The sequence below is a fragment of the Vicugna pacos genome, chromosome 2, assembly GCF_048564905.1.
Source record: "Vicugna pacos chromosome 2, VicPac4, whole genome shotgun sequence".
In the NCBI taxonomy this organism is placed as follows: Eukaryota; Metazoa; Chordata; class Mammalia; order Artiodactyla; family Camelidae; genus Vicugna; species Vicugna pacos.
The window spans coordinates 81,702,684-81,726,466 of record NC_132988.1 but is presented as its reverse complement, the minus strand read 5'-3'; the positions used below and the strand labels follow the sequence as shown (position 1 = coordinate 81,726,466).

The 23,783-nt window shown below is 40.7% G+C and overlaps 1 protein-coding gene across 3 annotated transcripts in view; it reads right to left on the bottom strand.

The window, feature by feature from the left end:
* The window catches only part of HERC6 (HECT and RLD domain containing E3 ubiquitin protein ligase family member 6), a 45,334-nt gene extending 29,379 nt beyond the window's left edge, over window positions 1-15,955 (bottom strand). For 2 of the 3 annotated variants that reach the window (XM_072943252.1, XM_072943259.1), the window contains exons 1-9: window positions 15,679-15,955; window positions 13,032-13,191; window positions 11,227-11,303; window positions 9,590-9,817; window positions 7,992-8,086; window positions 6,897-7,024; window positions 5,880-6,016; window positions 5,291-5,358; window positions 448-572 (exon numbers count right to left, since the gene is read on the bottom strand). In XM_072943252.1, coding sequence (XP_072799353.1) covers window positions 448-572; window positions 5,291-5,358; window positions 5,880-6,016; window positions 6,897-7,024; window positions 7,992-8,086; window positions 9,590-9,817; window positions 11,227-11,303; window positions 13,032-13,191; window positions 15,679-15,868 — 1,208 coding nt within the window. In that variant the 5' untranslated portion in view covers window positions 15,869-15,955. The remainder of the gene's footprint in view (window positions 1-447; window positions 573-5,290; window positions 5,359-5,879; window positions 6,017-6,896; window positions 7,025-7,991; window positions 8,087-9,589; window positions 9,818-11,226; window positions 11,304-13,031; window positions 13,192-15,678) is intronic. The other variant, XM_072943254.1, reaches the window with a different exon arrangement.
* Between the last annotated feature and the right edge of the window lie 7,828 nt (window positions 15,956-23,783).

The following is a 23,783-nucleotide window of genomic DNA, read 5'->3' as shown; positions in this document are numbered from 1 at the left end:
CTGGGTATACCTTGTGCATGTTACTGCTCACTCTCACTAAAACTCTTCACAGTTGGTTTGATCAAGACATCTGGATTTAAGTAAAACTCATCCTTCTGAAAACAGAAACTTCTGGAGCTCCAGAGAATAAACTATGAAGCTCTAATAACAGTCACCTTAGTGAAGGCTGTGTAGGACAAAGCATTTTTGATTCACTCCTGCCTCTCCCTCACCTATCAAAGTGCCTGGGATACTGTACATCCTCAATAAATCTCTGTTAAATAAATAAATGATGAATGAATGAATACATCAATGACTTCTTCAAACTAAGAGATGGTAGAAGAGAATCATGGTTAAAATGCAAATGCCTTCGTAATAAAACCAAACCCTCTTTCTTATGTCTAGGATAAAATACCAAGCCTTTCAGAATCAAATAAAAATGGTTTCTAATTTATCAGACAGAGCCACCTCTTAGCCACTTCATATTCTGTACTTCCTCTTGCCACTGCCTTCCATTTTTCTATCAGGGACTGGTTAATTCGGCTTATTTCTGGCAGGATTTTCCTGGAAACACTGGTGGACCTAGTATCCTTCTAGGAAGAAAGAAAAAAAACAGGTCAGTATAGCAGGTAAAGGGGGTGGGAAGGGATAAACTGGGAATTCAAAAATTGCACCCCTTGGGGAGTGATAGAAATGTTATCTATCTTGACTGTGGTGGTGGTTTCATGGGTGTATACATCTATCAAAATTCATCAAATTGTATATCCGAAATATGTGTAGTTTACTGTGCAGGAACCATACCATAATAAAGATGTTTAAAGAAAAAAAAAAGATACATGCACTCCAATGTTCATAGCAGCATTATTTACAATAGCCAAGACCTGGAAGTGTCTATCGACAGAGGACTGAATAAAGATGTGGTATATCTGTATACACACACACACACACACACACACACACACACACACACACGTGTACAATGGAATACTACTCAGCCATACAAAAAGAATAAAATAATGCCATTTGCAGCAACATGGATGGACCTAAAGATTATTGTACTAAGCGAAGTAAGTCAAAGAAAGACAAGTATCATATGATATCACTTATATGTGGAATCTAAAAAATAACACAATGAACTTATTTATAAAACAGAAACAGACTCACAGACATAGAAAACAAACTTATGATTACCAAAGGGGAAAGGGGGAGGGATAAACTAGGAGTTTGGGATTAGCAGATACTGACTACTATTCAGCTTACTTCTACTAAGAACTACTATTTACAGAACAGATAAACAATCAGGTCCTACTGTACAGCACAGGGAACTGTATTCAATACCTTGTAATAGCCTATAATGAAAAAGAATATATATATATATGTGTATAATTGAATCACTATGCTGTACACCAGAAACTAACACATTGTTAATCAACTATACTTCAATTAAAAAAAAAAGAATAATCAGGAAAACACACATACACTAAGTAATAAATAAGACAGCCAGGGGTGTCAAAAATCAATGTCTGGAAAGAAAAGTTTGTCTCTGATATAGTCTTCCAAAGACATCAGTGTTCTGCTCCGTATTATACCTCTGCCTCCGATGAACTTGTAATGAATCAGGAAATTCTGCACCACTTTTGTTTAATGCTTAAATAAAGACCTCTTGGAAAAGATGTGTAACCATGACTCCCTAAGTTCCCTTCACCTTCTTGATCTGAGTCCTGGGTGTCCCCTGGAGTTCAATCAGGAGGAAGCTGTTTTCCCTCCGACATCCCAGGAACCTCAGGACAATGAGTGCTCCCTGTTAGCATTTCCATGCCATTTCTTCTACTTTCTTCTTCAGAATCCAGTCTCCTCTGAAGTGCATGACATCAGACTATATCATCTTCCTCCCCTTCTTCTATAACCGCTTCCCAAAGACGTAGACACTGCGCTTCAGTTGTTGAAAACGTCAGCACCTTGCTGACTGTCTTCCTCAGCACAACCATGCCTGTCGCCATTCTTCCCGTCATTCTTGGCAAATTCAAAGTTAGTAAACACGATCTATTTCCCACCTTGATCTCTCAATTCTTGATCTTACCTCCTCTCTTTTCCCTGCTCCACCTCAGCCACCCATATCCCGGATCAGGGTTTCTAAACTATGCAATTGACAGTTTGTGTCAGGTAATTCTTTGCGGTGAGGGGCTGGCTGTCTTGCGCATTGTGGGACGTTAGCAGCATTCCTAGCCACTAGATGGTAGTAGCAGTCACCCTAACACATGCCCCCCCTCAGTTATGACAACCTAAAATGACCTCAGACAGTGCCAAATGTTTCCTGAGGGGCAAAATCACTCCTAGTTGAAAACTACTGCCCCAGATACAGGTGACATTCTGTACTTTATAGTCATCAATAACTGTTCCATCTTCTGTATTGGAAACATTCTCCTCTCTGATCGTCATACACTATCCTAATTCACTTACTTCAGAGTGGGACTCCAGTCTAACTTCAATGATGCTGGAATGAATTAAGACTTTGGGGCTATTGGGATGGGATATATTTTGCACGCAAGAAGGATGTGAATTGGGGGAGGCAGTGAAAGAACGTTGTGGACTGAGTGTTTCTGCCCCGCCGGAAATTCATACATTGGAATCCTAAGCTCCAATGTGATGGCCTTAGGAGGTGGCGTCTTTGGGAGGCAACTGGGTCATGAGGGTGGAGCCCTCATGAATGGGACTAGAGCCCTTATAACAGATCACGGAAAACTCTTTCTGCCACGTGAGGATCCACTGAGAAGACAGCCATCTATAAACCAGAAAGCAGACCCTCATCAGACATCAAAAGTGCCAGAATCTTAATTCTGGACTTCCCAGCCTCCAAAACTGTGAGAAATAGATTTCTGTTTATAAACCACCCAATCAATGATGTTGTGTTACAGCAGCCTGAACAGACTAAGGCATTTACTTTAGAGTAGAGCCCATTTTAACATTATTTGAGGCCACTGGGCTCTCCAATCCACTGACTCTACGGTTTGTTCATTATCCATCACCCTTCTCATGTTTTTCTTACCCAGCTCAGATTCTATGGTTAGCACTTTAATCATCCTTTGCAAATACCTCCAAGTCTTCTGTCCCTTTTCTGTTGTACTTACCTAGAAAAAGCCCATCTGTAGTTAAACTCAACTCTGGATTATCCAAAGGAATCCAAGCAACTCAACATCAATGGAGAAAAACAAACAACTGTGCTGAGTGATTTCACCTTAAATCTACTACCACAGATTTCACATGGGCACTCTACACTGTCTAGTAATCTCCCATGATGTGCGCTTTCTCACTCTGAGACACTCCTGCACACCTTCCTTTTATTCCTAAACCTGTAGCGGTCCTCCACTTCATTAAGTCTCAGATGAGGACTGTGCTTTGCGCAACACTGAGAAAACTGAAGCAACTGGGCAGGAACTAATCACCTTCCCACCAGCAACCTACCCTCATCTCCGCTGTTCCTCCTCAGAATGGCATAAAAACTGCCCAAAGCCCTACATTCTGCCCTGAACCCTGCTTCCTCCATCCTATTCTGGGACGTGACCTCTGCAATTACTCAGTCTTTCTCACGCTTCAACACTTTCTCCTACGGAACTGGATCATTCTCCCTGGCGAACAAACAGACCTTACTACCACTTCCCTAAACAACCACGAAACCCTCCCACTGCCCTCTACTCCCTTTCGCAACAAAACTTCTCAGAACCATCACAGTCTTTGTTTCCACTTATCCCCATCTATTCTCTGCCCATCCCACTCAGTCCGCTTTCATCCTCTGTTCCTGGGACGACTGAGTCTTGACAAAGCAAAAACAAATTCTGTGCTCATCTTCCTTGACCTCTTAGCAGTATGTCACAGGTTTGGCACTTCCTCCTTCTCGAAATACTTTCTTCTCTTGTCTGGATGGGCCACCCTTTCCTGGTTTTCCTCTGCCTCAGAAACTGGTCGTGCTCAGTTCTTCCAGGTCCTCCTCACTGCCTGACCTCTAAATGGAGAAGTCCCTCAGGGCTGGACTCCTTCTCTTCTCATTTCTACTCTCCATGTGAGCTTTTATCCAGGCCACGACTTTAAACACCATCTAGAGTTTAATAACTCTGTTTATATTCCAGCGCTAGCATCCTCCCTGAGACCCAGATTTGGACATCCAACCAAGGCTCTGGGTCTCCTCTCCAAGGACATTTCGAACTGACCCGTCTCACACACCGGACCCCACCTCACACAGCTCTTCATCCTCTCCTGCTGTGCTCTGCCTGACGGGCTTCCTTTCTGCCCCTCGCACATGCTAAACTTCTTGCCCCAGGGCCTTTCTGTGAGCAATACCCTCTACCTGGAACGCTCTCTGGATCTAAGTTTGGCTACGATCTCTGCTCACATGTCACAGGCTCTGCAAGGCCTTCCCTAGCTGACATTTCTAAAGAAGCCCACCCCACCAGTCTCAAAGGTCTTATTTTCTTTAGAGGACTTCTCACTCTCTAACACAACTGTATTTACTTTGCATTTAAGTGTTTCTTGTCTGTCCTTCCCTGTGGAATCCAAAGGCCATGAATGAGGACAACCCTGTTTGTATTATTCACTTTACCCCAAGCCCCCAGAACACAGCCTCAGGCACGAGGCCTTTGTCGACTGGCGGACCGAGTGGCTGTAACAGAGCAACTACGCGCAACCTGCTGACCATCCCCAGCAGCACAGAAACCTTTACCTCTGACCATTTTCTGTCCCAAGGTATACAGTAAGAGTCTATATGGACGTCAAGTTTTAAACATTCCCAATAATAGAAAAAAGTACAAATTATGAAAATAACTACGTATACTTTTGTCTCCAAACATTTCAGAACTCGCTGGGAAGAAGAAGAATAAAATTCTCTCCGCTGACAAGTAGGAGGGCACCACGGCACGGTGGGTAACAGTGTACGCTTTGGAGCTGAGCTGCTTGAGTTTGAGCCCAGCTCTGCCACTTCTCGGCGGTGTAACTGAGTAAGTCCACCTCTCTGAGACTCAGTTGTTTCCATGTGTAAAATGCGGGGGATAATGCCAACTGGAGCTGACAGGAGGACTAAATGGGTTGACCCACTTGGAGTACTTTGATCGCTGACTCATGGGTGACTACAAATCGTATCAGTCATTGGTACTATCATGGTTAGTATCTGGTAGGAAGCCAAATGGAGAAGTGAGAATTACATCATATTTTTTAAGAAATATTCAAAAAGAGGATCTTTTGAATATGTACAAGTGATACAATGTTTCGAATACTGCTGAAAAAATAATTTTTAAAAGAAACAAGAGAGTGTGATAGATACCTGGTAAGTTGTCACAAAGTCAGCATATGTTCCAGCAAAAATGTGTTTGACTTGAACATCCACAAGGTCTAGAAGAAAGTCATAAATCCATGCTTATTTAAAAAAAAAATCTTTTATTGTAAATCTAAAACTGCTCTAAAAAATAGTCTTTTAAAAAATCTAATGTATTACTAAGCCAAATTTACTTACTTATTGGCAATGGATTTTGACTACAAACAGCATAAAAGATTAATTTTTATCTGATTACTTGTATATTCACTCAGCTTAACATTTAATTTTTCATGCACTTGCATAATGAAACCAGGTTGTCATGCTTTACAATAGGTTTGACTAAATATTTTATAATATACTGTTCTGATGCTTAAGTAACTGGTTTGGGGTCTTCTTTTGTAATGCCTTAATCTTTAGAAAAGATTACCAAATACTCCAGGAAGCACTGCATAAGAAAAAATGCATATAATACAAATGGAAAATAACAGTACTAAGAGAACCACAGTTCTATGTGCTCCTTTGAAAGGAAACTGAATAATATTTCTCCTCTAGTGGCATGGATTAACACAAAATCACGAATTGGTGGGACCATTCATACCATCAGCAGAAATCAGGCAGCTAATGTCAAAGTTCTCTGCCGGAGTCCCTGGACGAGGCGAGCTGCTTGTGCAACTTGGTCCACGACCAAAAGACACCACCTGGCCAGTGGTGTAGACATACGCAAGGGTGTGATAACTGTGGAAGAGAGAGTATAGTATAACGAAGACTCAATATGAGTCAGGTTTTCTGAGAAAGATGATGTCTCAACAGAAAATGACAAATTTATCTTATATTAATTAACCAGGTCCTGCATCACAATGTCAGGGTGGGAGGATACTAAATCATGTGGCTAAACAAATGGTAGGTGAATATTAACTTATTACTAACCTTAAAGGCAAAATACTATTGATGCGTCTTTATAATGCTTTCTACCATTTGTGTTTTAGCTTGATTTGTTTGTTTTGTCTTTTTCTTTCTTTTTTTTTTTTTTGGCGGGGGTGGGGTGGATAATTAGGTTTTATTTATTTATTTATTTTATTGGAGGTACTGGGGATTGAACCCAGGACTTCTTGCATGCTAAGCGTGCGCTCCACCACTGAGCTATACTCTCCCCCTCATTTGTGTTTTAAATGTAAGCTTTTTTTGTTTGAATTGGGTAGGTAACATTTAAAGTGCCCTCATAATTTAGGTTACACAGAACTCTGAAAACACATGCAAATATGCATCATCTTCTACTCGTATGAGATTACTCTAATTTTGTCTGATCAACACAAGTATGCAAGCACCACTATTTTTTCTTATAAACCAACTCCCCTGCCCCCCAGCACCTAGTAAAGTGGCCCATACACAGTAGATTTCCAATAAATTCTTATTAAATAATGAAATGTCTAGGATAAAGAAGAACAAATAGAAAAGTTAAACTATATTTGTAAGAAGGAAAGGAAAATGATGTATAAAAAGAATAATCACGTATTTTAAGGTCCTAAGATTTGATAACACTCCACATGAGTCATTTCTAACCAATAAAATATGACACTTTTCTACTCATGCTTAAAAAAAGAACCAAACCGTTTACCTTCCACAGTCTATCTGTGAAACTAGGCCTTCAATTCTTTCCACCAGTTGCGGCCCTCGCTTCTCGGCAGTGGGGCTGTGTCCCAGCTGTCCGTAGCTGTTGTCTCCAAACGTGAACACTTTCCCATCCTGTTGAAAAAAGGAGGGATCAGACTCATGTCCGGTTAAAAAAAAAAGTAACTAAAACCCAAAGGATTAAGCATCATAAGAGAGTTACATGAGAGCACTGTGGGAAATAAAAGCTCCATACAAAGAGAAGGGGTCCTACATTTATTATTTCTAATAGTGAACGAAGAGTTAACACATCAAACTTGAAAAAAATCACTGGCATTCCCTTAAGAACTAGGCACTTAATACGTGTCTGTAGAATGAATGGATGGACAAATTAACTGGTTCAAGGGTAACACTAACATTTAAGCATAGGGTTGTTTTATTTATTTGAGCATTTTTCTGAAAATAAATCTCCTTTTCAAAAGATGATTCTAGATGAAAACAATTCTAGATCTCTCCTGCCAACTAAGAACAGTATAATCCAAACATGCTTTTAAAACAAATAACACAAATTATTTTAGATACTTAGTTTTTAAATAAACATTTCAACCACACAGACTTCAAGTCTACTCGTTACAGTTATGGAGGGAATCCATCCCATTGGGATGTATCATATGGCCAGCGCAAGGAGAGGGAAAAACATTCAGGAGCTGACTCATAACTGCGCTAAGCAAGAAGTGGAACAAAGAATGTTCCAGTCTGCAGTGTGGGCCACTGAAACCTGTAAAGATTGCCTGGTTGCTTTTATAATATTTTTCATGTGTAGAACTACATTACAAATGAGTAACTGCTAAAAGGATTATCTCCTGTATTTCTAATTTAGTAAGTATCTAAAGGTATTTCCTAAAACTGAAATTAGCTTTTGCTATATAGGATGTTAACATCTTCATGGTTTACATTTGGTTAACTTCTCTTCAGAGATCTGTATACTGAATGGATATGTTGAGATATCGATACACATACTGCTTTCCACAATAATCAGTCCATGCGCCTTGTGGTAACATTGCTCTGGGATTTAAAAAAATACCAAGACGTTGTGGATTACCTGGGTAAGCACTGCAGTGTGCTCATAACCACAGCTGATATAAGTCACACCGAGACTCTTCAGTGCTCCCACTGAAAGAGGCCTGTAGCTTTGTGCTGTTGAAAGAAAGCAAAATCTCTAGCATGTAAGAAACAGACTCAGATTTCGTGGTTTTCTATCTTTTAAGATTTTTATCATCCTGTAATTCATTAACATAAGTTAAAAAGTGAACAATCAGAAGTATTATAAAACAGAGGGAAAGCCCTGCTTTTGGAAAAGAAAAAAAAGCAGTCCTTCAGCATTTATTTCTGAAAGCTGTTTAACCTTCTGAAATGACTAAGGCTATTGGCCTAGAAAGCTAAGCTTTAAGACCTTCCGTCCCAATAATATTTCCATTATGTTGTATTCATTTCTATCACATAATAAATGTTCTGCGAATATGCAAAAATAGTGGAAAAATTAAGAGGACTTATTTACATTGATAATGTTATAATACTTTTTTTTACATTTTTTTATTGAGTAATAGTTATTTTACAATATTGTGTCAAATTCTAGTGTAGAGCACAATTTTTCAGTCATACATGAACATACATATATTCATTGTCACATTTTTTTTTTCGCTATGAGCCACCACAAGATCTTGTATATCTTCCCCTGTGCTATTTATTTACATTGATAATGTTAAATGCAATGCGATGTAAGAGCTCAGCCTGGTACTGGCACATAACAGGCACTAAATATATGTGAGCCACATGTGAAGAACTGAACAGAGGCATTCATGGGGAAGACTTCACAGGGAGCTTTGTTGCCAGAGGAACTGATTGTTTCCCCTCCTGCTAGCAGTCTTCTAAAATAGTGGTTCCCCAACTTGGCTGTACATTGGAATCCCCTGTGGGGTCTTTAGTGGTGACTGATGCCTGCATCTCCAGACATTCTGATTTAATTGGTCTGGGGTCCAACCTGGGCATTGGGATTTTTAAACATTCTTAAAGTGGACAGAATAATGGCGTTCCAAATGGCCCATGTTCTTTTCCCAGAGCCCGTGAACATGTTAGGCTATGTAGCAAAGGGGCAACAAGGAAGCAGATAGAATTAAGGTTGCTAATCAGTTGACTTTAGCCTGGATTATCCAGGTAGGCCCAAGGTAGTCACAAGGGTCCTTTAACTGAGGAAAAAGGAGGCAGAAGAGTCAACGTCAGAGTAATGTGACTTGAAGAAGACTTAACCAGCCACTGCTCGCTTCAGAGAAGAAAGGGAGCTATGAGTCAAGAATGAGGGTGCTTCTAGAAGCTGGCAAAGGCAAGAAAATAGTCCATCCCCCTCCAGCCTCCAGAAAGGAATGCAGCCCTGCGGACACTTTGATCTTTAACCTAGTGAGACCTACATTAGACTTCTCACCATCAGAACTAGGAGATAATAAATTTACGTTGTTTTAAACCACTAAGTTTGTGGTCATTTGCTAAAGCGGGAATCAAAGTTAATATAGCTCCCAAGGTGATTCTAATGTGTCACAAAGTTTGAGAACCACTGTTTAAACCTTTGAGAGTACCCTCTGCAGAGCTGGTCTTCCAACTAGAAAGAAAGCATGACAGACTACAAGTTCAAGACTATCTCGTTACCTGGGACTTTACTCCTGTGGAGGGCGAGCTGCCCTGCACTGTTGCTTCCCCAGCCAAATGAAGTCCCAGAGAGAGACAGGGCAAAGCTGTGGGCCCCTCCTGCAGCCACCTGCGCCAGCGGGATCCCCTCCAGGGACCTCACCCTCTGCGGGCTAGCTTGGGAGGGGAACTCCGATCCCAGGCCCAGCTGCCCATCGATGTTCTTTCCCCATGAAAACACTTGACCATCTACAAAAAACAAGGAAGACAAACTCAGAATAGCAAACACACTGGAATGCCAAATTCAAGGAGAAACTACCACCCTAATTCTAAAGGTCTTTAAAGAATAAAACAGTGATAAAGGAAGTTAAAATATTCTCACTAAAGGCAAGAGGATGGTCAAGGTTACCTTTAAAAGTCCCTTCTTCTCCACACTTCTTCTCCCTCTCAGCTAAGGGTCACCATGATCTTTCAGCTGCTCAGGCCAAAAATCTTGGAGCCAACGTTGACTCTTTTTCTTTTACACCCTTCAACCCAGCAAATACTAGAGCCTTTCTCTTCAAAATCTATCTGGGATCTAACCACTTCTCACCTCCCTACTGTTCCCACCTTACTTCCCTGGTTGCCATCACTTCTCTCCTGGAAAATTTTAACAGCACCTCACTGGGCTCCCAGATTCCATCTTTGCTCCCAGCAAAGCTCTTTCTTCTCCAAAGAGCAGCCAGAGTGCTCTTTGAAAAATATAAGTCAGATGGAACCCTTAGGAGCTTGCATCGCCAATAAAAGGCCTCTTCTCACAACAGGTCAGAAGCCTCACGTCACCAGTATCCCCACAACCACTCCTCAGACCTTATCTCCCCTGGCTCCTTCTCCAGATCCCTCTGCTGCTCCTGAGCATCCTGCTGGGCATGGCCGTGCATCTGGATCATTCTTCTCTGGACCACAGGCTCAGCACCATGTCTCTCTCTCTCTCCTTTCCTTTCGGTCTCTGTTCACGTCGCCTCTCTGTTCCTCACTTCACTCCACGCCCTTACCCGTTATTCCTCACAGCTACTTGGCTGTGTGTTTAAGGCACACTTCCCCTACATCCCCCCAGAATATAAGCTCCATGAAACTAGGGTCCTGGGTTTATTCACTGCTATCTCCTCTTTGCTGGAAACACTGTAAGTATTCAATAAATACTCTGGGGAGGGAAAAAACCAACAATACTTTACGTTGAATTTGACCAGAGATGGATAATTTACATGAGGTCAAAAATCAAGCTCTTCTAATGATTAATTATTTTTTTAAGGGGGAGAAAGTAATCAGGTTTATTTATTTGTTTGTTTGTTTGTTTATTTATTTATTTATTTATTTATTTATTTATTTATTTATTTATTTATTTTTTAATGGCAGTCCTGGGGATTGAACCCAGGACCTCATGCATGCTAGGCACGTACTCTCCCACTAAGTTATACCCTCCTCCCCCTCTAATGCTTAATTATTTACCCAGAGAAATGCCAGCACATCTCAGACTTCTATGTTATTATACCTAAGTTTTCTTTTTAACTCTAAATGCATCAAAATGAACCCCAAAGCATTAAAAATCAACATGTACCATTAGTACTCAAAAAATCACTTCCTAATGACACTTAGGAGATCCAAGAAGCCATTTTTACCTTCTGATAATGCCAGGGAGTGGTAGTGTCCACAGGAAACTTGTATAATTTTTATACCAGTCAGAGTTTTTATCTTCCTATAATAAAAATGATACAAACTCTATTAATCCTTCTTTACAGTTAGTCACCAATATGGTCAAAACTATCCCACGTGTATAGGGGAAATTTTTTATTTTCTTGTATTTCTGCAATACAATTATTCCAAAGCCTTCAAACTGTCTTTAACATGACATCAACATGTACAAAGGTACAGGGCAGAACTCAAAGCAATATATAATGCAAAAGTGATTTTTATTAGACTTGTAATGCATTCTATAATGTACTAACTTTTACCCTATCCTTATCAGCCTAAATAAAGAGAAATTTCTTCATACACATACAGCACAGGGCTTTAGAATTTATAGAGCACTGTCACCTGCATCACCTAACCTGAACCCTGTGAGATAAAGAAACCATTAAAGAAACCATTAGGTTGATTCCTATTAAATTGCCATTTTTGTGCATCAAAAACATAACTATCAGCAATTTCACATGGTTAAACCTAGGAGAACTCAAAGTGGTCAATTGGTATCAGGCTGTAGAACTAGACTCAAATCTCAGTCTTTTCATCCCAAGTTCAATGCTCTTTCCTCCAAGCCACAGTGATCTCTTATACAATTTAATGGCCAGGGAAAGTAACGAGAGATAACTTCCTACTATTAAAAAAACATGCTTTTGAAAATTCCCAATGTATATAATCCATGAACACACAATTCAGACTGCCTGTTATATAATTTGGCCTAAGAAGCTGTGTGTGAGGATATGATTTTCCCCCGGATTTTACTAAGTAAAGTATTAGGATCCAGCAGCTTATGACAAGGCAAAAGGTTATGTTGGGAGGAAAACCTTTCTTCTTCCAACTTGTGTCCAATGACTGGGGACCTGCAAATTAACTGACAATAGACTAACAGGAAAAAAGACAAAAGTTTATTTATACGTACGGATGGACACTCCAAGGAATGGAAAATTTGTGCCATAGCCTGAGTAAAGATTTATATATATCAACTGAGGAAAAGGAGTGGGGATTTAGGGTTTCAGTGGAAGCATATGGAAGGCTCTATTGGCGTTTTTTTTTTTTTTTAACTTTTTTTTATTGAGTTATAGTCATTTTACAATGTTGTATCAAATTCCAGTGTAGAGTACAATTTTTCAGTTATACATGAACATACATATATTAATTGTCACATTTTTTTTCGCTGTGAGCTACCGCAAGAACTTGTATATATTTCTCTGTGCTATACAGTATAATCCTGTTTATTTGTTCTGCATATGCCTGTCAGTATCTACAAATTTTAAACTCCCAGTCTGTCCCTTCCCACCTCTATTGGGCTTTTTTGATGCTGATTGTGCAGCCTGTCTTCACAACAGCTGAATTTATAGGAAACTCCCTCCAAAGAGGATTAACAGCAGATGTATTTTCAGGAGGCTCTGTTTTGGTCAGATAAGAGGTCTTGGTGCATCTTCTGAAACTCAAATATTTTCACTTTAAAATAATCTTTACACCACCAAGTGGGCCCACGGTTATTTCCAGTACATAAGAGTAAGATCAAAGGGTCACAAGTTCTCACTTCAACCTGTCCTTCTCCTTCACAGGACTCCAATTAACTAATAATTAGTGTTACATGTTTTTTCCAGCCTCCTTCTCTCACTGCACTGTAACCCTTGAGGTTAGGGACTGTGTCTGTCATAGTCATTTTTGTCCCCTGGCATCTTGTATGGTGCCTGGCACAGAAACTCAAAAACACTAAATGAATTAAGATACTTACTTAGGGATGAAATTTATTTCCTTAAATTCTCCAGTTCCCAGCTGTCCATCAGAACCAGCTCCCCATGCGAAGACCCTTCCTTTACGACAGACAGCCAGGGAGTGCTCCTTTCCACAGCTCACAAGAGCAACATGAAGAGTTTTCAACGCTGGAATTGGTTCTTTAGGAAAGAAAACAAAATAACCGCCCCCCCCACAAGATTGTTAATTTAATACCAAGTTCAAGAAAGTACTTTTCTTCAAAGAGAAGGGTCACTGGGATTTCTCATCCCTTGCAATGACTTTTTTAAAAAAATTTATTGAACTATAGTTGATCTACAATGTTAGTTTCAGGTGTACAGCAAAGCGATTCAGTTATATATAAATATATACACATTTTTTTTCTTTTCAGATTCTTTTCCATTATCTGTTAGTTATTACAAGAAACTGAATACAGTTCCCTGTGCTATACAGTAGGTTCTTGTTGTTTACCTACTTTATACATAGTAATGTGTGTCTGTCATTCCCCAGCCCCTAATTTATCCCTCCCCGACCTTTCCCCTTTGGTGACCACAGTTTGTTTCCTATGTCCATGAGTCTGTTTTTGGTTTGTAAATAGAAATTGTGTCTTTTTTTTTTTTTAAAGATTCCAGTGACTCTTAAATCAAGGCCTAAAGTCCACCCCAAAGGTGTGAAAGAAATAGGCTCAGTGTGTGACACTGTTTTTATGAAAACAAAGCTGCTATTCAAAAGAGTGGGCAAGTGTAGGAGGGGAACCTGCAAGGCCTTGATACTTGGCCTAACATTTCTCTATGACAGTGGAGGCAAAATGCAGGCAGATAAAGGGAGCCAGGGAGAAGATGGGATCACCTCTCCTCCACTCCTCTCAACTCCCAGCCCTGACCAGTGAGAACAGTGAATCCTTTGCTCAGGAAGAAACAGGCAGGGAGCCTGCCTGTGTGTGAGAGGCAAATGCCAGACCCTCTTACAATGAAGAGTGCAGTAATACGCCTGAGGATGGGTCAAGTATGTCCACAAATTAAAACCTGATCACATTTTCCTACAAGACAATATAAACTGTTCTCCCAATGTGTTTGTCTCTGAGTTATTAGAGGTTTGGAGTTAAGCGTATCATTACCAGTAAAGTTTTTGTTAGTACTTAAGTTTCTTTTTATTTTTTAATCTTGCGATCTTATCCTTTTCAATGATTTACTCCTCAAACTATGTAACAAGAAAAAAATTCCCAAAGATTCATACACTCATGGAGGTAGAAACTGGTACCTCCTTCCTGGAGAACAATTTGGCATTAAGAACCATGTTGTCCGTCATTTCCACCTGAGGAGAAGGATATGCCACCCCAAACATGCCACTTTGGCATAAGGATTATTTTGAACTGAAGGCAACTGAGAATCAACAGACGCAGGAAGAGTTCTCTGCCTTCCTCTTGCCAATTTAGAAGCATAAATTTGTGAAGGTGGCATAAATTCCACTTGTAAAGACCTTCCCCCTTCCATACCAGGAAGAGAAGAGTGACTCTTATCACCATTATCACCGGAGATGTCACTGAGATGAGTCCGCATAATAGCAAAATAATCCCTTATCGTCCATTAGTTTCCCCCATTTATTTCAAAGTCACTTCCCCACAATTGATCATCCCTCAAAATCCAAATCCCCTGTTTTTTGTTAACCACTTTGTTAAGTCTTACCACTTCTTGAGTTTCACTTCTTTTCTGTGAACTCCTGTGCACATAAAATATTAATAAAATTGTAAGTTTTTTTCTTGTTAACCTGTCTTTGTCAGTTTAGTTCACAGGCCCTCATGACAAGAACTAAGAGGGTAGAGGAAAAGTTTTTCCTCCCAGACACAACTCTTGGAATTTATTCTAAATAAGTAATCAGAAATTTGGTCAAATATTTACTTACAATATGTCAATCTAGTATTATTTATAAAAGCCCCTAATGAGAAAAAAACTTAATTCCACAAAAGGAAAATTATTAAATTGTATTCTCAGAGCCTAGAACATTACACAATTTAAAATTTATTTTCAAAAAATATATAATAAAGGGGAATTATATTCATGATACTACGGTGAAAACTCAGTTTACAGAGTTGTGTAAATTCTGCATATACAAACTGTATAATGACATGATTTTATCAAGATTAACTATATAATAGAAAAAAGGCAAAAAAGAAATGCATCAAAATATTAGTTGTCTTTCGGTGTTAGAATAATAGGCGATTTCTTTCCCTGTGTTTCTACAATAATCAATAATAGGAAAAATGTTATTATATATATATATTTTAACTTTAAGTAAAAAGACGCCCCAGGGTATTTCTGAGGGAGTTACAGGTGACCAAACCACAAACCACGTTTGGAAGGTCACCCTGTTCCAGATAGATTCTCATAGGTAAGGACAGGACTGGTCACGAAAGGCACCTCTGTTCAGAGGTACGCGGTCCAGTTTAGTTCGGCTTTCAGTTTCCTTCTAAAGATAAAACTCCTGGAAACCGAAACAAACCCGAGGCGAGTCCAGGAAACGAAACCGACAGGACTGCGCGCAGGCGGCGCTGAGCCCCGTTCTGCCGTCTGCGGCTGTCCCGCGGACCCACGGCTCCCCGCACCGCCACCTGCCCGGCCCCGTGCCCCCCACCTGGTCCCGGCGCTCACCTGGCTGCTTCCCGCGCGGCGCGCCCCTGCGGCCCAGCTGGCCCCGGCTGTTGTCCCCGCACGACTGGACAGAGCCGTCGCTCAGCAGCAGCAGCGAGTGATGCTCCCCGCTGGCCGCCTGCAGCAGCGCGTTGGCCCCCGGGCCCGCCTGTTCCCGGCGCAGCCGCCCGGCGCCCCAGCAGAAGTACATCCCGCTCTCGTGCCCGGACGCCTGCCGAGGTCTGTCGGCTCTGCCTTCTGGGCTCCCAGAGTCTAGTGACTCCCAGAGTCTAGTGACTCCCAGAGTCTAGTGACTCCCAGAGTCTAGTGACTCCCAGAGTCTAGTGACTCCCAGAGTCTAGTGCGCTGACGTCCAGAAGAGTCAGGGTGAGCAGCGCCCTCTTCAGCCTCAGTTATAGGCCCAACTCGCTCCCTCCCACCGCCTCCGTCCACAGCACCGCCCTGGCACCCGTCATCCTGACGCCTCCGCGCGAATGGAGTTTGGGAATCAAACAGGAGACGCCAAGTGCTAAGGTGCAGAGGGACCCCGGGAGGAAGAGCGCCTGGGTTTATGTCCTAGCTAAGTCGCTTAAAAGCTGTGTGACTCTGGGCCAGTTACTTAACGATGCCACCACGTCTATAAAATGTAGACAGTAATACAGCAAATCTAATATGTTAGGATAATTTAATAGATAATAATACTGTGTTAGAATAATGCCTAGAGTACTTAACGAAAGCACCTGTGTGCCAACCCGCTTACAGGCTGTTTTTGGCGCTGGAAGTGCAAAATCCTCATGGTGCTTGCATTCTCCTATTTATAAACAGATAAATCCGTATTTGGTACAATGTCAAGTGGCAACGTGAAGAAAAACAAAACAGTAAAGAAAGAGAGGGCGGGGCAGAAGGAACTAGGATTTTTTGATAGAATACCAGGGAAGTGACATTTGAGCAGAGGCAAGGGGACCTGGAAAATGAGGAAATGAGGTAGTGAGTCATGTTCATATCTAACGGTGGAGGGTGACATGGAGCGTGACGTGGAGCACGACGTGGAGCACTTGGAGCCTTTTGAATTGTGAGAAGTGATATGATCTGACTTTCATTTTAAAAGAGTCATTTTGGCTGCCATAGAAAATAATAGAACAAAAACGAAAGCAGAAAAGGCAGGGGAGGCTGCTGTCAGAGTCCAGGTCAGAGGATGACACTGGGACTAAGGTGATATCCTGGAGGGTAGGAAAGAAGAAACGGTCACATTCAAGATGTTTCAGAAGTCAGAATCCACAGATTTGCTGATGGAGTGGAAGTAGGAGGAAAGTAGGAAAGGGATTAGGGTCACTACAAGGTTGGCCTGAACAACTGGGGTGAATGGTGGTACCCCTTCCTGAGGGGCAAACTCTGAGGGAGGCACCAATTTGGGGCTGATGGGTCAGGAGTCCAGTCTGGTAATAACTGCGATGCTTGTTATACAAGGAGGCAATAAGATCAGTCATTTTGGAGTTGTGGAGAGAAATCGGGGCGGTCATAAAACTGGGAGTCATCAGTGTAGAGATGATACTTAAAGCCAGAAGACTGAGTGCGATCACCCAGGGGTAAGTGTGTTAAGCATGTAACAGAGCACCGATCCTAGGAGGAAAACCAGGAAGGGTGGTGTGCACAAATAAGTGAATAAGGGAATGATTAACTCTGTCAATTGCTTGTCAAGCAAGGTTGAGTGCTGATCTTCAGGTTTGGCAAAATGGCAGTCATCGGTGACTGTGACAGTGTTAGCCATCATCAGCATTATTGTTTCATTTTTATTATTATAGCATCCATATGCTATATACTCTCAGCTCACCTCTCTCTACTCCTGCATTTAAGTTCACTAGAGACGAGAATAAACATTATTTGTTTTTCTACCTCAAGAGTGTCTAGCTCATGGTAGAAGTTATGTAGGTATTGGACAAACAGGTTGATGAGTGGTGAGTAAATGAATAGCATTCATACTTCTGGTTCCATTTCACTAAAATACCTTATATAACATTTTTCTGAATAGTAATTTCCTAAATGTTTATCACTTTCCTCAGGCACAAACTATAAGAGTTTGACACTATCAGCATAAGACACCAAGCCCTTATATTAAGTTATTTCTTTAAAAAAAAATCTACTGGAGAACTAAACTAAATGTATTGTACTACTCTTGTGTCCCCACCACAGAGTGTGCCACATAAAAAGAACTCAATAACTGTTTGTGAGATAGTGGATAAATCAAATTGAGAAAAATTGACAAAGATATAATTCTCAATTCATCTGTGTTCACACGCTTGGAAATAGTAGTCCCCATTTATGAATGTTTCCAGATGTTGACTATTTTATAGAAACTAATTTAATTCTTTCATTAGCTTTTCTCAGCTAAGGTTCTTTTGGTTGCCAGTGCCAGAAAATATAACCTAAGCTTGCTTTAAGCAGAAAGGGAATCTGCTGGTAGATTGCATTAATATTATTCAAAAATATTGGCTGCCCCTCTCCACCCTATGGTGTCAAGCTTGAGCGTGTGAATTTGTTCTGGCCAATGACATGCAAGCAGGAAGGATACTCCAGGCAGGTGGTTTAAGAGCCAGTACTTATTTTCCCCACTCTCTTTTTCCTCTGTTACAACCACTGGTGATTTTCCAAATAGAGATTGCTGTGTGGTCTGGGTCTCAGATCAAAACAACAGTCTAGCAAAGTTGCGGCTAATCTATGTAGCATAAATGAGAAATGAATCTTTGTTGTTGCAAACTCCTGAGCTTTGGGGAGGTATTTGTTATGGCACAGATAGCATAACTTAGCCTCTTCTGACAGTCACATAAAAGTCCATCAGCATGGCTGATTTCAGGACCTGCTAATGTCCTACAAGGACTAATGTCCTAGTGACTCCATTTCTCTGTATCTTGTCACTGTGCCTCTTGCTCCAAGCAGTGTACTCCACAGTTCCAGAATCTCCTCTGAGGTGGCAAGAGGCTTACAGCAGCAGCTCTAAACTTTAAACCCAGCTCTCAGCTTCACAGCCTGTGGAGAATCTGCTCACAAACAGTAACCCTGGTGTTTAGCCATGACGCTCTCAATGGTCCGATATGGGTCACATGTCCAGCCTTAGGCCAATCAGATCTGCCTCCAAGAATCTTACCCAAGGATGTGTCCTGAGAGTGAGGCAGATTCCAAAATGAAAGCTGGGCATGTTGCTGGAGGAAACGGGGGATGGATGCTAAAGAGCTAAGTACCAAGGATCCTGTACATCCATCATGTAAAATAAGTATTATTATTATTCCCGTTTTGTAGGTAAGGAATCAAGTCTCAGGGAGTTTTGGTTAACTTGCTTAGAGTTACATGCATGTCAGTGGCAGGATGGTAACACTGGCCAATTTGACTAGAAAATCTATTTAGTTTCTACGATAACATACTTGTTGACCTGAAACAAATAGACTGCCAGGTATTTCTCCAGCAAAGATGGTTTTGCTTGGGATCAGTGAAGAATAGCAGTTCGGGGTCTGCAACCATGGTGAGCCACTTGTAAGTTCCCCCACTGCAAGGGAAGGAGAACATTTTTGTAGAGAGGGAAAGGGGGTTGGGAGGACTACAGTAAACAGAGTCCAGGGCTTTTCATTGGCTAAGATCTTGCCAGGAAAGGAGTCTTTTCCCCTTCCTATTGGGCTCTGAGAGCTCCCCCTTCTGGTCTCCCAACTCCATTGTTTCTGTTTATTAATTTTTACACACTTTTTAGTCCCCGATCTCTGCTCTTGTGCCCTCTATGGGTTAATGCACGTCCTCACAACCCTTCCATCTAGAAAATTCCAATTCATCATATATTCTGCCCCCATTGCAAAATTCTCCCCTAATCAATTAGTTGCTGAAGGATGTAAGCTCATATCAGCAACATCTCATTTGCTATCCACTTTATATCTCTGCCACTCCTAACCTAGTTCAGTTCTTTTGCAATAACATCTCTCATGTCTGTATCTCTAATGTCTGGCATCTCTAATCAATCTTTTATGCTCTCCTAAGAGTAAACTGCACAAAACACAGTTCCGGTTACATCACTTGCTTTTTTAATGGTTGTAGGCCTATTGCTACAGAAAATATAAACACAAAATCCTTTGTGTATAATTTAAGGCCCTCCATGATCTGCTTGTAACTGACATTTCCAGCTGCATCTCACCAACAATTACAAGCATCTCTCTCCTTCTCTTACACACACACACACACACAGTCTGTCATAAAGACAACTTTTTCGTATTTGTTTTTCCCCAAATCTATGCCTTGGTTCATTCTGTGTCATTCTGAGAAGAGGAATTTCTTTTTCTCCATTTCTATTTCTATTTACAAAAATACGTATGCCTCAAGCGCCTCATCTCCGTGAAGTGCTTCTTGGACTCCACAATGTGTTACTCTTTCCTGGGTTCCTACAACAAATGATGCTCTTAGTACACAGACACTCCCCAACAGGGAACACATTTTACTCTGTGTTGCTTCATTATTTCATCTTTGACCAACCAGTTCCAGGATGAACCTTAATCATCTTTGCAGTCTCACCAAATCCTAGCAAAGTGTCTGTCACACAATACATGCTAAATACAGCGGCTGACACTTAACAGGCCCTCCATGACTACAACATGAATTAATTAGGGAAAATTCATGGTTAATTCTTTTTAAAATATTTACTGAATGTCCACTATGGATATAACAAGGAGCCAACGAAATGTAATAATTATTATTTACATTAGTATTTCCTTTGACTTTACAAAATCCTTCCAGCTATTTTACCTGCTGTGTACTCGTAAGCACAGAGTAAGGAGGCATGAGAGGAACACTGTCCCTGTCCCACGGGGGAAGAATTTAGGCTTAGAGAGGTGACAGTGACTGGTCTTGAATTACAGACCAGTAAGTAGAAAAGCCCATGGTTTTTCTTTCCACTAATAGAGCCATATCTGATGCACTTCCCTTTCTCAAAGAACATACAGGTTACAAAACAAAAGCAATAGACATTGACTGTCACTGTGTCTTTAAAATCAGACTTTGAAAATTATTTATACCTTATATCTCATACCAATAGCCTATTTTTCTTTCTTTCTTTTTTTTTTTTAACTAACTTTCCCTAACACTGCTTTATGGAGGACATGGGAATGACAAAAGGCAAAGAAAATAAAATTTCCTAACTACCTACCACACGCCAGTTTCTTTCACCATTTCCCCATTTAAGCTTGGCAGCTACCCTGTAAGGTCCATATTATGTATCCCATAGAGATATGAATAACTGAAGTCTCAAGATATCGTAGTGACTTGCTCAAGATAAACAATAAGATAAACGGGAGACTGGATTCAAACTGTGCCTCCTTCTTTCCACCAAACAGCACTGACTCGAAGCGAGGTGAGATCGGATGTTAGAAAGGGGGTGAGAGAGAGAGGATGAGCTTACAAAGGTCGTCATGGAGCACATGGGGCTGAGCAAGCAGAATAAACCAGTTAGGAGGAGAGGAAATGGGTCTGAGGTCAATCCTTGAGGATCAACGGGAAAGACATCTGAGAAGTAGGGGTGTTTGCATTTCCATTGCTTTCCTCTGCCATCCTCTTCCTAGACCTGCTTCTGTTTAACCTCCATGCTTCTGAGTTCAAACCCATCTCCGTGCTACTTAGCCAGCCAGGGCAGCCCTTAGATCCGACAAATGGAAAAGGGACCACACTCCCTGTATTAGCTTGGTTTATGATTACACCACAGCTGCCATCCCTGCTGCCTCCAGGAGGATCCCTGGCAAATGTCATCTAGTGACTCTTCATAAATGGACAAGACAGTTAGGATGGCCAGTACAAGTCAGTGGGAGAAGCAGCCACCTGCTCACACCTCAACCTTTCAGGCTCCTTAGAGACAAGAAATGGTAGTTTGGAATTTTAACTCTAGATGGCAGTATTAGCCAACCTGATCTCTTTACTTTTCAGCAACAACTTGATCTGTTTTTTATGGATGACTGATTAATGGTTGACATCTCTTTTCTATAGGTAATCTTATAATTATCCACATGGACGTTTATGATTTTTTTCCCATGCTCATATTGGTATTTAAATTACTTAGGAAAATTACAAAATGATACACTGACATATTATTATAATATTGCTGTACCACTGTCATAACACATTACATGATAACACTGCATTTATCTGGGGTTTACCTGCACTCTCAGAGCTCCAGAACATGGTCCTCAACTGGGAAGAAAGAGGACAAGTGTTTCTGAATCTTAGAAATGGTTGCCACTCAAACCAAGGGCTTCTAAACATGTTATCCAGCAACAAATTGAGGACTGCCCAAGGTTTGTATTTAAACACTGCTTGACTTTATATATAAAATAGACAAATGACAAGGTCTTACTATATAACACAGAGAACTATATTCAATACCTTGCAATAGCCTATAATGAAAAGGAAAATATATGTATAGCTGAATCACTATGCTGTATGCCAGAAATTAAAACATTATAAACTGACTGTACTTAAAAAAAAAAAAAAGAGAACACATATGGACCAGAACAAAAAAGTGTAAGTTAAAGTGAACATAAAAACTGAAGAATTAAAATAATTTTTAACATAAAAAAAAAACCACTGCTTAACTTAATTTGTTAACCTATTTGAACTAGTGAAGCTTTCCCTGTAAGTTAGGATTAGTTTTGCCTGTATATAATAAAACTGCCAAATAATAATGATTTAACAAGATACAAGTTTATTTCTGTCACACAGAAAAAGTCCTGAGATAAGCTGCCAAGGGCTCGTGTGGCAGCTCCATGGTTTTTCAGGGACTCAGGCACCTTCTCTGTATTTCATTTGAGAACCTGACTTCCATCTTCAAGGTCACCTCATGATCCAAGATGACTGCTGGAGTTCTAGCTATGACAACTCTATTCCAAGCAGCTAAAAAGGAGGAATGAAGCTGCTATCCCTTAAATCCCATTCGACACTTCTGCATACATCTGATTAACTAAAATCTGTTTATAGGTAGCTGCATAAGATGCTAGAAAATGTAGTTTTTAGCTGAGCACCTTCCTAACTCCAAATAAAACTTGCATTCTATTACCAAGGAAGCAGTGTGGAGGGGGGATTATTAAGTGGCAATGAGCAGTCTCTCCACAACCAGCAAAGAATTTATGATGTCTGGTCCCAACATACATGGCAAGCAGGGCAGCTTCGTGGGTGTGTGACCAGTGTAGTCGGTTGCACAGTGTCCTGTTCTCAGAAGGCCCTACGTCTCGTTTAATGTTCTGTCTTAAAATTCTTAACTTTATCTTGTGTTTTGTAAGTGAAGTCTGATGTTAACACTGCAGTATGGGTGTGAACAGAGGAGATACATGCCATATGTCTATTTCTTGCCAACCTGTTCAAGGTGCCCCATGAGTACAAAATCCCATTGGATCCATGATGTGTGGGACTTCAATGAGCCTCAAAGCTAGTATAAGGTATGCAGGTTACCTCTACAACTGAGTAAGCAGGACACTGACAGCCCCTAGAGGCCACACTTCCTGTCTGAACCAGAACTTGGCTTCCAACACAGAAGGAAGGCAGTGGCATTCTAAGAAACACAAAGGAGCAAGAAACCCTACCATATCATTTCTTACTCCCGTTAGTTCTGAGTGTTAGGCAACCACTTACGCTGAACATGACCATATAGAAAGAAAAAGAAAGATAGGGCAGCCCATAATTCCTTTTCCTTTCAGTGTTTCCTTGTAATTACACCAAAATTAGAATGTTGGTAGAACATGCAGGAATCAAGAAGCGGAATTAAACAGTTGAGTTAATTCTGGCAGTGTTTCCACTGTTCTGATAAGGATGAAATACACATGCATATAAGAGCTACAAAATAGAAATTGCATAATTTAGATGATTTCTGCACACAAATTAAATGCTTCTATTTGTATTTAATACTGGTATTGCACAATGTAAAGATGAACGGTAAAATTCATGCTAGTAATTTAAAATTCTATTTTTTACTTAAAACAACATTAAATAGCAAATAAAAACACCATTACAAATTGAAAAAGAGATGGTGGAAGATGACCTTACTCACACCAAACAAACATTTAAGCAATAAATTAGAAGGCTAATTACCAGCATGTGAACATTAGAATGTTTAC